This window comes from Peromyscus eremicus, chromosome 23, assembly GCF_949786415.1.
Source record: "Peromyscus eremicus chromosome 23, PerEre_H2_v1, whole genome shotgun sequence".
Lineage (NCBI taxonomy): Eukaryota > Metazoa > Chordata > Mammalia > Rodentia > Cricetidae > Peromyscus > Peromyscus eremicus.
In genome coordinates, this window is record NC_081438.1 from 34,738,106 (window position 1) to 34,756,238 (window position 18,133).

The 18,133-nt window shown below is 45.1% G+C and overlaps 1 protein-coding gene across 1 annotated transcript in view; it reads right to left on the minus strand.

Annotated features, from left to right (window-relative positions):
* Window positions 1-48: 48 nt before the first annotated feature.
* The window catches only part of Baiap2l1 (BAR/IMD domain containing adaptor protein 2 like 1), a 95,125-nt gene continuing 77,040 nt past the window's right edge, over window positions 49-18,133 (minus strand). The window contains exons 8-14 of the mRNA XM_059248745.1: window positions 15,997-16,164; window positions 14,998-15,145; window positions 12,875-13,082; window positions 12,254-12,331; window positions 10,365-10,554; window positions 1,269-1,306; window positions 49-620 (exon numbers count right to left, since the gene is read on the minus strand). Of these exons, the coding sequence (XP_059104728.1) occupies window positions 545-620; window positions 1,269-1,306; window positions 10,365-10,554; window positions 12,254-12,331; window positions 12,875-13,082; window positions 14,998-15,145; window positions 15,997-16,164 (906 nt within the window). The 3' untranslated portion in view covers window positions 49-544. The remainder of the gene's footprint in view (window positions 621-1,268; window positions 1,307-10,364; window positions 10,555-12,253; window positions 12,332-12,874; window positions 13,083-14,997; window positions 15,146-15,996; window positions 16,165-18,133) is intronic.

Below are 18,133 nucleotides of genomic sequence, written 5' to 3' on the forward strand. Positions count from 1 at the left end.
TCTTTGAGATGAGCTCCACATTTGTTTAATCAAAAGGTTAAAATTGGGTCATTTAAAAATATTTAATATAGTTTCATAATTTATATTGCTTACTAGATTTGCATGCTCTGATACAAACTTACATAGTTTCTTTAGATGAACATCATAATGCTACTTAAGAGCACAGGCTTTATAAAATAAAACCCTGGTCTTTTTGCATTCAGCCACAGAAAGCCAGGCACAAAAGCATAGATAAGACTAGCCCTTATTCTGGCTATTTCCTTAAAAATTAAAATTAGAAGAACTTGAACCAAATTTACTGCTTTTGAATAGAAAAGAAAATATTTCAAATGATTGATCTAATCACTAAGCTACTCATTTACCTTAAAGACAAAAATGTGTAAACCCAGCTCTGTTAAACTGAGAAAATACATTGATTTGCTCAAGTGGGGTTCACTGAAATCAGGCACCCTCTGATACTCTGACAGTGCCTGCACCGGTCCAGCAACCTGTCGTCTCGCAGGTGAGAACTCAGATAGAGGGACTAGCAGGATCCCTCCTGTCTTCATCGAATGACTGGTGCTGATCGGTCATTTGTCACTGTCGGCCGGAGTTTCACAGTAGCAAAGGGGTTCTCTCCACTGTAGGGGAGGCAAAGAGGAAGAAAAAAAAGACAGGAATTAGATATTGTGGACACATACGGGGGTGTATCCACACCAGAGTGCTCGCCACATGTGCAGGCCAAATGTCATGGCTAGGTGTTTTCTGTCACACTCCACCTCCTGAGACTGGAATTTGCTGTTTCTATGGGCTAGCCATTGAGTGTCCAGAACCTGCCTGTCTTCCTCTATGGTGCGGGGTTATAGATGCATACTGCGATGGCCTGCTTTTTTGTGGGTGTTGGGGATTTGAACTTGGGTCCTTTTTATGCATGTGCAGTAAGGACTTTACTCATTGAGCCATCTTCCCATTGCATTCCAATCCTGGACTGTCTGTTCTGAACACACAGGTGTCTGGCCGTTTACTGTGCTGAGCTAGGGAGCAGGTCACACAAAAGGCTGCTTCAGTCTGATGGACAGAGCCCTGTGGGACAGGCCACCCTGCCATGGGTTAGCTGAACCATGCTGCTCTGTCACTCTGCACCCCACTCCTGGACTGTCTAAAGCCGGTGGTGATAGGAAAGGGGACATCAGTTTCTTCCACCTCCATGAAGGGCTTCTGGGGGACACTACTGGCCACTTAGCGGAGCAGGACCATGACACTGACTTTGTACACTGGGATGTACATACCTGAGGAACGGTGGCTTTGCGGTCCCGTTTGTGTCACTCTGGAAAAGACAGATTATGTAAGGCTTGGCATTGGGACATGTTTTATAAGACCCACAGGTAAAGACATGCAAAGTTAAGTTTAAAGCCACTGGTGGGGCTGGAGATACAGTTCCGTGAGGAGATACCGAGCTGTTCCTGTAGAGGACTCGAGGTCAGCTCCCAGCCCTTATATGCAAGCTCCCAAGCACTTGTAACTCCAGCTCCAGGGGATCTGACTTCTAGAATCTACACTCACGTGCTTGCACACACATGCAGACACACAAATAAATCTTTAAAGCTATTCATGTTTAAAAGCACCCCCCGATCTCACACTGAGACTGCTTTATGTGTAAATTATTTCAAAAGAGTAAGCCAAGAGGAGAAAATGTTTTAGAACTCTGAGGGCCCTTTGTGTGTCAGAAGGTGGAATAAGGAGGTGCCTCCAAGTGTGGCAGCAGTGCTCACTCAGGTCAGCATGGGACATCCTGAATGCTCACAGAAACTCAGATCTTACCAAATTAAACAGCAACAGTCATGGCATGGAAGGAAAACATGTACAGATAGGTTTCAGACCCAAGCTATAGTAAGTAGTAGTGTATGTAGTGACTGTGGCCCCCACCCTACCCTCTGTCTCTATTTTTAGACTGGAGTCCTCAGTGATGACATGAAAGTAATAATAACTTGGTTTGGGAGACTGATGCTAACTGATGGAGCCAGCTATCTGGGGATCTGGGGTGTGGCTTGGTAGAGCACTTGACCCAGCTTGTAAGAGGTCTAGGCTCAATCCTAGGGAAAGCAGGGAGGCAACAAGGGGTGGGGGCTTCTAAATTGAGGATCTGTCCAAATCCTGCAGGTGTGTGGCTCTGAGTCTCACGGCAGGTCACAGATACCATCTTCCTCCAGCATATCTATCTCTTGGGTGTTGGCGGGGGAACTGGAAATCTTGCAGTCTCAAAAATCTTTCGTGTTGTTCCTGTAAGAGCATTGGCCGGAGCACCACCCAGCAGAGGGCAGTAGAATATCATCTTAAGCATCAGAGTTGTCTTCAAGTGTCTAGAAAGCTTCCTAGGCTTCCCAGTAGTCTTGGGCACATGTAGATTCAAAGCAATCAACTCACTTTCTAGTGTGAGTTCTGAGGCTGAAGGTCTGGGCAAGACTCCTGCAGGGCATCATCTCTTGAATACTGAATGGGATATAGTATCTCAGGCTGAGGCAGGCTGCAGGCATGTGGGCTGAGACCTCAGGCTCCCCAGGGGTCAGCACAGTCATCTAGCACAGGACGCAGTGTATACTCATCACAAGCACAAAGCGACTGCCTGGCTTGGCACATCTTAATCAGGCTTGAAGTGGTGTAAAAGTGATTTCTTCCTTCAGGGCACTCCGCTTCCTTAGCAGGCCTCTGGACAAGTCACTTCTGATGTAACTTCTTATGATAGGGATGATTAAGAGCCGATTTATGATTTCTTTGTAAAGAACATCAGGAGGTCTGGCCTGCTGAATGCCTGCTCAAATTGCTGGCATGATTGGACTGCCTGGAGCAACAAGCCAGGCAATAGCCCTAGTCTGGAAGGAGCCTCTTGGCACCCAGAAGTCAGACCAGAAGAGCAACCTTGCAGCCCCAGGCTGCCTCACTTTCCCATTGGAAACCTTCAGCTTTCCCTTGGACAACACACTGGCCTGGCCTGTGTGGCCTCGAGGAGGACAGCATCATATCCTCACTGGAAACCAGAGAGCTCTCCACTGGACATCACCTGCAGTTAACCTTTTTTTTTTTTTTTTTTTTTTTTTGGTTTTTCGAGACAGGGTTTCTCTGTAGCTTTGGAGCCTGTCCCGGACTAGCTCTGTAGACCAGGCTGGCTACAGACCTCGAACTCAGAGATCCTCCTGCCTCTGCCTCCTGAGTGCTGGGATTACAGGCGTGCGCCGCCGCCGCCGCCGCCACCACCACCACCCAGCCAGTTAACCCTCTTAAAACCACCAGTTCAGTGGCATTTTAAGGCGCTGGGATGCCTCAGCATTCAGCACACTAAGTCAGAGAAACAAGCACAGCAAATGCTTGAAAGTAAAGTGTGTCCATGTGGCCACAGACACCAACGTAGCCCCAAGAAGAAATGCCCAAAAATCCAACAGAATAGCTCTTGACTTTCATCCATTCTGTCCCTATGAGATCTCAGTGCCAGGACATGGGGATTCTGTCTTTGGAGGAGAAACAGTAACTGAGGCATACACAAGGTGTCTGAGAATGTTGTTTTTTGATCTGACACTGATTCGACAATCACTTCAAGAAAATTCGCTTTAAGGCCTGGTGTGGCATCCAACACCCATATGCCTAGTACTTGGAAAGCTGAGAGAATAGTTTGAGGCCAGCCTGGGCCACATAGTGAGACCCTATCTCAGTTCCCCCACCTACTCCCCGCAAAAGATCTATGGATATAGTTCAGTTGGTAGAGTATTTTGTCCAGCATGCTAGGAACTGGGTTCTATTCCCAGCACTGTATAAACTGGCCATGGTGACACCAGGTTGTAATCTCAGCACTGGGGAGGTAGAGGCAAGAGGATCAGAAATTCAAGGCCATTTTTGGCTACACAGCAAGTTTTAGGCTAATGTGGGCTATAGGTCCCTGTTTTTAAAAAATGAATGTTGTGTACTCTTTGTGTTATTCTTTTGTGTGTTCATGCACATGTGTATGTAATCCTTTAATAAAGTGTTTACTTGAAAATCAAGCAATGGCAAGTCCCTGCCTTAAGGTGGTTTGGTGTGATTGCTTTCAATGGTGTGAAAGTGATACATTCAGTAGAAAACTATGGTGAATTTGGGATGTTTTTTTCCTGGGCTGGTGATATGTGATATAGTCCTTTCCTGTGGGATGCTGGAGGTGGTGTTGAGACACAGCTTCGGGCACTCGGCGGTATGCTGCCTCACTAAGTTAGGACGTGCCATAGGTTAGGTGATGCAGGACATACCACCACAGCAAAAATCCAGGAACATGTATCTGTACAGGGCATTTTCAGGTAGCTTCTCCCAAACCCAATATGGCTATTGTACTTGCTCCTTAGTTACCCTCTTTGAAGCAGCACTATTCTGTTGCTGATGGCAGGGGGTCCTCATTGCTTCCCCTATCTGTGCTCCTAGGACTCTTGATTTGAGTTGGTAGCAATGACATATGGGTGGCTTGTCTAATGGGAAGGGCGGTGTCAGTGAAGATTGGCAGTTCTCTCTGTAGTCTGCATAGGATCTAGAAATATTGCTTCAAGGTGTGTTCTTTCTGTAAGTGGTAAAAATGCAGTACAAACCCATCATCTAACCTCATCCTGTAACCTTTGCATTTATGTAGGGGTCACTGTCCATCTTCTCTGTTTTAAGATAGCGCAAAGTAAACATCCATAGTGTGATTGGGGATAGGGACCCTCTAAGCCTGGATAGGGAGACACTCAAGTTTTTTTTTTTTTTTTTTTTGGAGATAGGGTCTCTTGTAGCCCAGGCTGGCCATGACCTGCACTTCGGATCCTCTGCCTCCACCTCCTGAGTGCTTGGATACAGGTGTGCACCACCATGCTGGGTTTACGTGGTGCTAAGGATGGAACCCACAGCTTTATTCATGCTACACAAACACTCTAACAATTGAGCTACACCCCATTATTTTCTAGTGACTTTTGACTAGCTGGTATTTTCCATTATCCTCTGAATCAGAAAGGCAATCCTGCATCATATCAGGGCCTTGGTAAACAGCAGAGAAGGCAGTGGAATGTGCCTTATCAGTCAGAGCTCCCAGCTCCCTTCCCCTCCTTGTGCTGATAAACAGTGCTAGTCTTTACAGTACACTTTTCTCAATACACTGCAGACCTAGGAAGTGCCTGTCATTCTTCTCTGCTCTCCCTTTTCCTCCATTTCCCACGGTCCTGCAGCCCATTCCATCCTTGGATCCAGCCAGGCCAGCTCACAGCAGGGTCCAGGAGCAGCGGCTCAATTGCTATCATTCCACTATGTGTGGGTGTCAGGTTGGGACAGGAGTTGAAAATATCTATCATCCATCCATCCACGTATCTACCTGTCTATATTTATTTAAATCTGTATCAAAATAAATATAATGGAATGTTACTCATATTCTGGAAATATAAGTATTACTAAAACTTTTCCTTTAATATTTTTTAGTTTTCAGAAAACCAAAACAAATCTATCTTTTTATATTTTTGAATGGTGCTGGGGGATCAAATCCAGGGTTTTTCACATTCTAGCCAATTGCTCTACCACTGAGCTATATCCCTAGCCCCCTGGATTATTGCTATGATGATTATTATTATATATATTTTTTGTGGTGCTTGGGATGGTACCCAGGATATTGTGCATGTTACCCAAGTACTCCACCACAAAGCTGTACCCTCACTCAAAGTGTGCTTTAGATAAGGATGTAGTTACTAGCATTTTATATTTTACAAAAGGACTGGGACAAAACTTAGACTCTGATCCTAACGAAAACGTGTAGCTGTGGCTGCCCTGTGGACTTCCGTGAGCCCAGCCCTAAACAGGGTTTTCTGACATTCCTCTAAGGCTCAGGGACATTGTACAAGAGGGGGCAGACTCCTAATTTCTTTTCCTTTGGAGGGGTGGTGTTTTTGTGACAGAGTCTCACTATCTAATCCAGACTGGCCTGAAATTTAGTTATCCTGTTTCAACCTCCTGAGCTACAATTACAGGTATATGCTACCACACTGACTCGGTTTCTCGATATTGACAGTAGCTTATGATTTAGTCAAGTCAGAGGTTTAAAAATCAAGCTAGGTCTTATTAAAACTATAAAATGCTAAATGGGGAATAAGTTATTATTACTGATTATATTTTATTTGTATGTGTCTGAGAATATGTGACTCTGGTCAGTCAGTCTGTCTATCTATCTTTACTTATTTATTTGGAGACAGGGTCTCACTATGTAGCCCTGGCTGTCCTGGAACTCACGATGTAGACCAGGTTTCCCTTGAACTCACAGAGATCTACCTATCTCTGCCTCCCAAGTGCTGGGATTAAAGGCATGTGCCACACCACACCACCCTGCATTTTTTTTTTGAGACTCCTTTTTTATTTTTTGGTTTTGAGCCAATATTTTTATTTTAAAACTGGACTTGTCAATTTGTCCATTCCATGAAGTGAGGATTACTCTCTCAGCTCACGTGATCCATGTGACAAGAGTACTGAAGACAAAAACATGTTTTTGGGAATGAAGAGAGAGGGCTCAGAGGTTAAGAGCACTTGCTGTTTTTTTAAGATGTTCCCAGCATCATCAGGCAGCTGGAACTGTAACTCCAGCTCCAGGGGATCAAATGTCCTCCAGCCTCCATGAACATCACCTCACACAGGTGTGGAACATGGGTGAGTACACACACATAAATAAAATTAAATTTTCTAGAACGGCAAGGACGTAGCTTTGGTAGAATACATGCCTAGCAAACAGCTTTGGGTTCAACCCTCAGCAATGCAAAATAAAAACAAGCAAGCAACCAACTGGCAACTGTTCCATGGGCAAAGTGCTGGAGGTTGTTGTTACTGTGGATCGAGCTCAGGGTCTCATGAGTGCTATGCACCGTACCACTGAGCAGCATCCCCAACCTCTCCTTTTAATCTTGAGAAAGAGATCTCACTAAGTTGCCTAGGCTGGCTTGAACTTGCGATCCTCCAAGCAGCTTGGGAGTATGCCATCAGACATGTCTTGGACAGGATTCTTTTCTCTTAGAACACATTAGACAACCAGGTGACCAGCAATGAACTGTTGCTATCATAAAGAGGGAACGCATGCTGACTACCAAGGACAAGTGATCAAAGAGCAGCAAAGAGACTGGGCTGGAGCTCCAGAAACAGGACAGTGAGGGGACACAGTAAAAAGCACTATATGGATATAATCGGCATAATGCAGACTGGAGACACCTTCCAGGACAAACAACCCGGTTGTTCTAAATAATGATGATGATATAATATAAAAATAGTAATGATGATGATGATGATGATGATGATTGCAAGGAAAGAGACAGAAGAGAGACTTGTCAATGGGAAAGACTCAAGAAACCTCTTGACTAATTACAAAGTCTAGAGCTGATTTGGATCCAGATTTAAATGGCTGTACTATATATACATGATCTCTCTGTCGTCCCCCCACCCCCAACCCTTCAACCAGTCTCTAGTCTAGGGCTTGCCTCACTATATAACTAAAAATGACCTTAAACTTCAAATCTTACAGTCTCTACTACCTGAGTACTAGGATTACAGGTATGTGCCACTACATCTGGCTCTATAAACAATATTTTAATGACATCATCAGGAATTAGAACAGTGACTAGTTGATGGTGTTCACAAACTATTGTTAGTTTTTAAAGATATATTGGCCTTGTTATAATTTTGAAATGGATCTTTTTTCAGTCTTTACATTGTGTGGCATTGGTACAAACTGAGCAAGGAATGGAAGAACCAGGGAAGACACAGGTTGGTAAGAGAGCTGGTAACTGTTAAAGTGGAGAGGGGAGTCATTATTCTATTTGCATTACATTTGAATTTCTATAAGAGACAATGGAAAGTTTAACAAAAGTAGGGGAAACACTGTAGGCTCAGAACATGAACAATGGCTCCATATGTCAGACTTGAAGTTGTGACATGCAATTGTTTGTTTGAGACAGGGTCTCACTCTGCAGCCTCGTTGGGCTGAGACTCACTACATACCCCAAGTTGGTCTTGAACTCATGGCAATTCTCCTGTCTCGGTCTCCTAAGTGCTGGGATTACAGTTATGAGTCCCTAACCTGGACTTTGTGCAGTTATACAATGTGCTATCCAAGAAGGAAGCCAAGACACTAGCTCAGAGCTCTCGTTTCCTGGGCCCAAATGTGCCCTGTAGCCGAGGAGAGGGAGGAAAGCAGATCTCAAGGCTCACATGAGAGCAGACGTGTTTTTTGTACAGAACCCCCATTTCACATAACTGAGAGACTGCACTTGTGCACCATGCACTGCTCAACAAAACCTGCCTTGTAATTGGTTCTTGCTGTGGGGCAAACTGTGGAATTGTACCCCTCCTGAGAGATGGGAGGCAGAAAGGACAGTACAATAGTAAAAACTAACAAGAAGACAAGTAGTAAAAGAGGTGTGGACTCAGTTGAACCTGCTCCAAGAGGAACCCTGGGGAAGGGTCGCGGGGAGCTATGGTAAACACAAGTAGGGCAGGCTCTGGTTCCACTTGGCTCTGTCCACACCTGGCTGTGCTGCATGGGTACACATAACTTTCAGCTACTCATCCTCCTGAGTCTAGCTGTTTCCTATTCTCTGCCACTCACTCCTCAGCTTCCTACCAGTTTTCTCCATGCTGATTACACTCCTCAAGGAGACGCCTGCAACTACCCCATCCCATTCACATTCCATGGAGCCTCCTTAGCCGGTATGGATTAGTCTCAGACAACCACAGCCACGCCTTCAGAAACACCCCCAACTCCCCAATCCTCCCAACTCAAGTACTATGACCTCAGGTAATCCCCAACTATTTGGTCATGCATGAGGCCTCTCCTGTGACGACAGACTGACTGACTGTGTATGATGTCTCAAGTTTGTAGTCCTCAGACTTCCAATGATACATTTCTCAGAAAGCATCCCATCAATAAGGCACACGATGATACTTCTCATCTGGACTTGAGCAGCTGGGAAACACAGTGACAATTTCAAATCACTGCCAGCAGCTTTAATGGGTGCATGGTGTTGCCCACCCTCCTGCTTTCCTGGTGTGCATGAACTATCCCTCTGCACACTTAATTTGTCAAACCTTCTTGATACCTGGACCCACCCCAGCAGCTGCTGATCTTCCTTCACCATTAGGCAAGCAGAAACAGCTAGAGAGGAGACACTGGCCAAGTCAATGCCCCGCTTTGCCTTCTCTCACAACAGGCTCTTATGCCTGGATGCATCCTGACTCCTCAGCCATCTTCCTTCTCTCTGTCTTGCCCTCTTCTGTCTTCACTGGAGAGACATCAGGAGGAAGTCCCCCTGACCCAGAGCCAGTCCTCTCCCAGCTCCATTCCCTGTGTATGTGCATCACACATAATGTTTAACTTTTCTGCTCTCTGCCTTCATACACATCTCCCGGGGACTTCTGCACAGTGGTTCTTTCCTGTTTCAGCTTGAATGTCACGTCAGAGAGACCATAGCCACATATGCTACCCTGTGATGCCTGTTGTCCTGGATGTACCCTACACTTGGGACAGAAGAGCTGACTCTCAGATGCAGGAATGTGTCTAGTAGGCTGCCCTTGCTTCTTAACCAGCTCTGGCTGAAGGTCTCGCCCCTCCCTACAAACCCAGACCCACTGAGGCCCAGCTCTCTCCAGGCAGCTTGAAGGCCATCCCAGCATGCTACTCTCAGTGGAATCCCTGGAGGCCTAGGCCAGCTCCCCACTTGGAATGGTTCTTTTCTTCCCCTTCTCAGGGCTCCATCTTGGGACACTGAACTTCAAACAAGTTTAACCTGTCACATCCACCTAGGATGTCACCCTATCCACTAGTACCTCCCCCTATTTTCATTCTCAGCATGGCTTTTAACCGGTTTTGGTTTATTATCTGCTTCCAATCACTAGGATCTATGTTTCAAAGGAGCAGGGGCCTCACCTGTTTGTCTAGAGCCCAGAGTGTGCCAGGTGCTCTGTAGACACTCTACCTGCAGTTGCCAAGGGCAAAGAAGTGGCTAGGAGCCCAAGCCCTCCATTTTCCTTCTTAGGGTAGTTTAGGATTAAAGACAATGTCTGCACACTGGCTGGCACCAAGTTCCCATTTTTAAGCTTAGTCCCTCTCCTTTTCAGAAAACAACAGGAAAGGAACAAAATGCAGAGGAAGAGGAGTAAAAGAATAAAAGATGAAGACAAACGCAAGGAGACATGAAAGTTCCAATAATACCTAGCAAACAAACTGCTAATTGTCCTGCACAAGATAAAGTAAAAAGGAAAGAAAGAAGGCGTAGAGTTGAGGAGTTGGGGGGAGCATGTGTCTATGAAGAAGAGAACTCAATGCCCTCATCCCCCACCAGCCATGAACAGAGCTAGGGCCTCTAGTCAGCACTCACCGGAGATGTGGATGTGGCATCTGGTCTGGACACTGGGGCTTTGAAGGTAGAAGTAGTAGTCTTGGGAGCATCTGTTCTCTTGTCTGAGGTGGCTCCCATGGACAGGCACTCCAGGTAGTCAGGAGGAGGGATGACAACATTGCTCTTCTCAGTCAGGTCCACAGTACTGATGCTTCTCACGGGTGCAGGGCTCAAAGCCAAAGGTTAGGGAGCCAAGTCAGATAAGATCATGCCACTTGCACCCCTATGCCCCAAACATCCCATGGCCAAGGCTAGGGTAGTGGGCAGTAACTTGACAAAAAAGGATGTGTCAGGGCTAGAGAGATGGCTCAGCAGTTAAGAACACTGGCTGCTCTTCCGGAGGACTCCAGTTTGATTCCCAGCACCCACATGGTGGATCACAACTATCTGTAACTCCAGTTCCAGGGATCCAATGCCTTCTTCTAGCCTCTGAAGGCACTGAGCACATATGTGGTGCACAGATATACATGAAACCAAAACATCCATTCACATGTAAGAAACGGTGAAGAAAGAGGGGATTCCAACACTGCACTACATACATACATAGTAGTTTATATGCATAAGTGTGCATGTTTATATACATTGTATTTATCTTTAGCTATATATTGAGACCCTGTCTCAAGAAACAACTCTTACCTACTCCCTAAAATGATAATTTTTCCTTCTTGGTACAATGGCATTTTTAGACTCTGCTAGAGAGGAACATATGGAGATATTCTATGAGGAGAGGGCCTGAAGGATGCTGGGCATGGCATTTGAGGGTTCAGTGGCCAGAGAGTAGCATGCATGAGGGAGTTTATGGTAAAGATGACCAGTTCAGTGTAGACATGTTATTTCCGAGGGTCCATTGGGCAGCCAGCTAGAAATATCCACATTTCAGCCTGGATGAGTTATAACTGAGTTCCAGTCTTGGTTCTGTCCTTGAGCAAGTTCTTAAAACTTCCCCGTGCCTCAGTTTCCCCAGTTTTAAAGTGGAGCCCTATCTCACAGGGTTGTGAGAACTCATTGTGTTCAGCAATTTAAAGCCCTTGGGATTGTCTCTAAGAAATGGCTATTTTTTTTTTTTTAAAGATTTTAAATGTACGTTTACCAGTTGTGAGCCACTAAACTGAGAACTAAACTTGGGTCCTCTACAACAGCAGAATGCATTCTTAAACACTGAGCAGCTCTCCAGTTCCAAGATGGCTATTTCTACTGTCACAGCCTAGACTGAGGAATGGGATTCTCAGCATGGAGGTGACAGGGAGGCCCAATGGTGTAGCTGCAAGTATAAAGGTGAATGAAATATAGCTGGTGAGGTGATCAGGTGCCAAGGTGCCAAGCCTGACAACCTGAGTTTGAGCCCTGGAGCCCACATGATGGAAGGAAAGAACTGACTCCAGCAGGTTGTCTTCTGACCTCTACACATGTGCTGTGCCACCCGCTTCCTCCCCCACCAAAATTCATCAATAAAACATAAAAGAAAAAAGTAGATGAAACAGCCCGGGGAGCAGTGGAGGACTGAGGGTGGATCCCGAGGAGCAGGAGCACCTACGTGGTGAACAGGGACAGAGGAGGGACACGGAGGGAAGAGCAAGCACAGCACTAGGTCAGGAACTCAGGTGAGAGAGCATTTCACGAGAAACAGCGAACACGTGCTGTGGACGAGCACTGCAGCTGGCGGGCTGGGCTGGCCTGGTCACAGCAGATAGCTAGGGAAGCTCGTGGACCACAGAAACCAGAGGAGCAGCCACTGGCTCCTGACACACAAGTGACGAAGGTTAACCCCAGCGTGGCTGCACATCTAGGTTGTAACTCTACTGTGTCTGGGGACATCAGGGTCAAGGCAAGCTTCCAGTTGCTGGGAGAGCCAGGCCATACTCCCCTACCTCGGTGTAGGCACAGACACTGCTTCCTTCACATTTTCTTCCAGCAACTTTGTGTATGATGATGGGAACCAACCCCTCCTAAAGGTGAAGATAAAGAAAAAGACCCATCTGTGATACCTGAGGCAGGCACGTAAGTAGTACTCATATTTGGGGACATCCTGGCGACAGCTTGGGTGGGCTAGCCACTCACAAACGGGCTGAGTGAAATGGAGGCTTTTACAGGTGTCTCCTACACACACAGAGACACCCACCCACCCACCCAATGATAGCTTGATGATCTCTGGAATCCACATGCTGGAAGGAGAGAACAGATTCCTCAAAGTTGTCCTCCTACCTCCAGATTATATACACACACACATGCATGTACACACGAGATAAATAAACATAAAAATATTTCTGCTTTTTGTCAGCAGTGACGTAATATGACCTGATAATCTGTTTTGTACCAAGTTCACCTATACATACACCAAATAGCTTGTGGTGTAATAACAGCAGCTGCCACACTATAAAGAAGAATAAAGGGTTCCACGGCACAGACAACTTGCAGTTCACAGGGAAGGCAGCAGCTCTCAGAGGCGAGGGCCATTTGAAACTGGTGCAGAGAGGTTCGTGCCAACTCACGCTTTGGTGGTGTCATGCTCTCCATAGAGCCAGCCGTCCTTCTCCTCGGGGATGAGCAGTGTGATGATGTCCCCCTGGGCAAAGCTAAGTAAGGTCTTGTTGTTGCCAGCAGTGTGAGGGAAGATGGTCTTCACTTTTTGTTTCTTCATCATGTTCAGTCCGGTTGCAACAGAAACGGATCTTTGTAAACTGGGATCTTCTGAGGTGTCTGTGGAAGCGAGCATGGGAATGATGAAAGAATGCTCGGCAGGCAAGCTCAGTGAATAACCCCAGAAAACCATTTGTTTCTGTATTGTACCCACATGATCCTTTTATGGAAACAATTTCTGGCCTATTTCCAGGCCTTTCACACTGCCCATGAGGAGGAAACAGGTATGCCTCAGCCTGGAGCCTTTGCAGAGGGCAGAGGAGCCCTGCAGCCAAAAGCACTTGTAAGAAGAGAAGCCCAGCAGAGTGTGCCAGCTTCACCTGCACCATGGCAGCTAGGCCGGTTCTTTTCCCTGGTGAAGTGCCCACACTGTACTGCTCTTTCAGTTTGGAACACAGAGGCCGCTGAGGCAACAGCTCAGACCCACTGCCTTTCTCTGTGCACAAGAGAAGGAGTGAGCTGGAAATGCTGGTGTTCTGCCTTCTCACCTGAGCATGGACACGTGAGCTGCTGAGTTCCCTTGGCTGGGAATTTATCAAGAATCTCAGTGCTATGTAGCCACCAGCCGCCTCCAGAGGAAGGCTCTGTGACTGCTGATACTGACAGACCAGGGAATTAAGCTCAAAAGAATTCCAGACTGGTCCAGATCACAACTGGCAAATGGCAGCTATAGTCACTGGAGGTACCCAAGTCCACAGGCACCTACACTTAGATACTATGTCACCACTGTCTCTCAACTTAAACACAGGCTGATATGTGCCACCCCAGAAAATGGGAAACTGGCATAGGGATTTAAAATATCTGCTTTATTATTGCATCTTTGTAACAATTACAATACAAATTTTGCTATTCCTTAACATGTCTCTAACTATCTCAGCACTAAATCTGCCAGGAATTCTCACTTGGCTTTTACCAAAAAGAACCAGAGATATTTGAATGAATTATATACTTTAACTTTCTTCAAAAGCAAATAACTACAAGCTATTATTTTCCCTCACTGAGCAATCCTGGTTGTCTTTATAGAAATCTCTTCTCAATCTCTCATCTCCCCCTACAGCTGAATACTACAGGCTGTGGGTTCTCTCCAGAGCACAACTTGACTGCCATCAGATTTGTACTGAGGGAGCTATCAGATACGGAACATTGTGTGAAACTAAATTATTATAGTCTATCCTGTTTATTTTTAAAAGTATTACACTTGCAGAGAATCTGAATTAAATCTTAGCACCCATGGCAAGCAGTTCAAAACTGCCCCTAACTCCAGTTCCAAGGGATCCTATCTCTCTTTTGGCCTCCATAAGCACTGTACTCATGTGCATATATGAGTATGCACACAGGCACATGATTTAAAAAAACACGTCTCAACAGTATATTTACTCTGTAGACATCTACCAGTAGATAGAATAGTGCTATAGAAACATGTTACTTATTAAATGTCTTATGGTCTAGACTAGACCTTATTTAGTTCATCTCCCTCCCTATTCCCTCCCCACCAAATATTGGGAGTGGAACCTAGAACTTCACACGTGCTAGACAAATGTCCTACTATGGAGCTACACTCTCAGCTCTGGCCTTATTTCTTTGAGGTATAAGTTATTCGAAGCTAGGGCTGTATGTATCCACTATACCTGTGTGTCTGCCTTTCCCTCATAGTACATTTATCAAAAAAAGTTATTTGAAAAAGTATTTTTAAAATGTAAAAAGGGAGCTAGAGAGATGGTTTAGAGGTTAAGAATACTTCCTGTTTTGGCAGAGGACCTGGATTTAGTTCTCAGCATCTGTATTGAGTGGCTCACAAACACCTGCAACTCCATCTCCAGGGGATCTAAAACCCTCTCCTGGCCTCCAAGAGCATTAGCACACATGTCACATACATTCATGTCACACACATACACATAAATAAAAACAAATATTTAAAAATTAAATAGAACAATTTAATACGTTTCCATAAAAGAAATCAAACTAAATCTCTTACCTGCTGAGTTGTTTATCTTTTCTGAACTCTGTGCAGCTGTTGCTGGGTTATTGAACATATCAATCAAAGGGCTGGTATAGGCTTTGACTGAAGGAGCAGGGGGCATCTTTGGTGAGTATTTAGAAAGGGTGTCATAATCTTTCCCAATCTGTAGAAAAAATCTTTTTTAGTCTAATATTAGAACAATACAAGAGACTAATACAAGTTTCTAGGATTGCTTTTTATTATATAGCAGAAATCCCACTTTCTTAGTTGTGAATTATTCAAATGTATTATTAGTTTTAAAAAATTATTGATTTAGAGAAAGAGTCTGACTATGTAGTCCTGCCTAGCTTGGAACTCTCTGTGTACTCAAACTCAGAGAGTTAACTGTCTCTGCCTCCCAAGTGTGAGCCACCACATCTAGGTAGGCTCCTTCTTAAGCACTACTTGGCTTCAGGAGTCTACATTCGAAACAATTATTTGAAAGAATTTTGAATGTGTTATATTAACTTGTTAAGCATATAGCTTCGATGACAATTAATTTATGGCCAATCTTGTATCATATATGCCCTCACTCAGATTCCCAAACAAGGCCTGCATTATTTTGATGCAATTCTCAGACATATAATTTCTTTTCTTCTTTTGGATAAAGGTCTCACTATGTAGTCTAGGTTACCTCAAACTTATGATCCTCCCGCTGCAGTCTTCCAGGTGCTGAATGGCACCAGGGTTTTTTAGTCAGTTCTCTCAGACAGCTATACTGTCTTCATTGGTAATAAACTTATAGTGTTGGAATACAGTAATAATGACATTTCTAAAACATAACAGTTTTAAGCAGAATATAAAACATTTGCACAGTCAATTCTAGTTCTAACGGAAGTGGGAAAAAGGGAAGAAATGGGGTCTAGGAATAGGAAAGAGGGACTCATGGTTTCTATCACTGAAGTCAGTCCTGGTCCTGAGTCAATATGAACTAACTCATACTAGTGAATGTACAAAAGGGGGACTGATTCCTACCATCTTGCTTCTCTCGATCATGGGTGAAGGCTGTGGTGTCCCGGACACTGGTGTGGAGATGGGTGTCTTTATCTCTTCTATCATGTTCATGATTTTCTCTGGTACTTTTGTGGCATCACAACAGGTTTCCTGCCACCGGGGCAGCTTGGAATTAAGTAATTCTGCAGACTATAAATCCAGAAGAAACAAAATTAAAGACAGCCGGGCGGTGGTGGCGCATGCCTTTAATCCCAGCACTCGGGAGGCAGAGCCAGGTGGATCTTTGTGAGTTCGAGGCCAACCTGGTCTACCAAGTGAGATCCAGGAAAGGCGTAAAGCTACACAGAGAAACCCTGTCTCAAAAAACCAAAAAAAAAAAAAAAAAAAAAAAAAAAAAAAAAATTAAAGACAAAGGTGCACTGTTTGAAGAGATGACAAAAGCTGCCTCAAACAGTATCTCTATTGATGTATTAAGACTTGCAACCAGGAGTGGGGGCTCAGAGTCTAATTCAGCAACAGTTGAAGCAACTATGAACATTTACTGTGTCTTGACTGCTGAGGAGGCAGGCTCAGGACCTAATGGGAACTTACCTGCTTTCTCAGCATGAATACAGAACTTCCAGTTAACATGGGACCATAAATGATTAAGAATCCTGCTGGGACTGGGAATAGCTCAGAGGCAGAGTACATGCTTATTATGCATGAGACGTGTGTGTGCTCATGTACATCTCAAAAACAAAACAATAAAGCCATTCAAAAGCTAAAAGGGAGGACCTGAGCAACCAATATGAAAGTCTTTCATTTTCCAGATGGCCCTGGAAAGGACAATCACCATCTCCCCACCAGTCCTTCTAAAATCAACACCTCTATTGTGGTAAGAAGCACAGGAGTGAAAGTGTTAGGCAAGTGAATGGGACTCTGTTCCAGGAATTCCACTTGTGGGAAAGAGCCTATAGGTGGAGTGGTGGGGATGGGAGGGAGCAGGTAGGGATGTGTTATGTGCCTAGGGATGCTGGCTCTGCACAGTAGTTGGGTGGCAGCACAAAGCAGACAAATGGGCAGAGCTGAGACACTGCAACACTGGAGGCTGAAGCTGAGGAGCCATTTGTGCTCCCATGAGCCTGGCTCTGCTCCTGCAGTGGGACTCTCAGAGGCTCCCACAACCTTCCAGTGAACTCCTTTTCCAGGGTAGCACTCTGGTTGGAAAACGAAGTAGGGTTCCATCCCTGAAGCTATTTGCAAGGCAACAACACTGTTTTTTTCAAACTCACACCAACCACTTCCGACTCTGACAGGCTGGGGAGTGGCATAATGAAGATCACTTGCTAGCACTGGCTAGGGAAGGACTAGAATGTTCTAACTGCAACAAGGGGGAATCACAAAGCAGTTTTCAAATAGCTGAAGAAGCTTCTGGTACAGAAAGAAGCAGGTTTGGTCTATGCTGTTCTACAGAATACTATTAGGGCCCAAGGATTAGTCTAAGAAAGACCTTGTCAGTAACTAGGACTTTCTGAACAGCCCAGGTCACCTCCTGACATTGTGGGGCATTGCCATAGGAAGGAAACTCTCCCTCTACAGTGGTGACCCTGTCATTCTGCCACAGCAGGAAGCCCTCATCACGGAAGCATGCATGCTTCTAAACATACTCAGCACTGCTCTTACTCATGTAAATGCACTGTGGGCATCTACAGACACATCCACACTAGGGCAGACATGAAAGCCAACACCGAAGACAGCACTTTTTTATTATAACCATTTTAGATCTTAAGTATTTGGATTAGGAAGCTGTCTATCCTTCGAGTTACAGAATATGTGACCCACACACGCACACACAGGGCAGGGTTTCTCCCCTTGAAAGAGTTGACTTATATTCTAGCGTTTGCAGAACTTCTTCTCATATTTCGGGATTCTCTCTTAAATCATGTGCTTATGAACAACAGTGAATGTTTGACCTCAATCATGCTAGCTTAGGATGCTTACATAGGCCCAAGAAAATTAAAAGGAAAAAAGGGCTCTAACCCCACAGCTGCGTCTGTCAGGAGGAGGGAACTAAATCAGCCATTTGGTTGAGGTGATCATGAGTGAATACTGTAAACAAGAGTGAAAAGTAACAACAAAACTCAGTGTCTTGATGGCTGTCAATGGGGAGAGGGGTGTC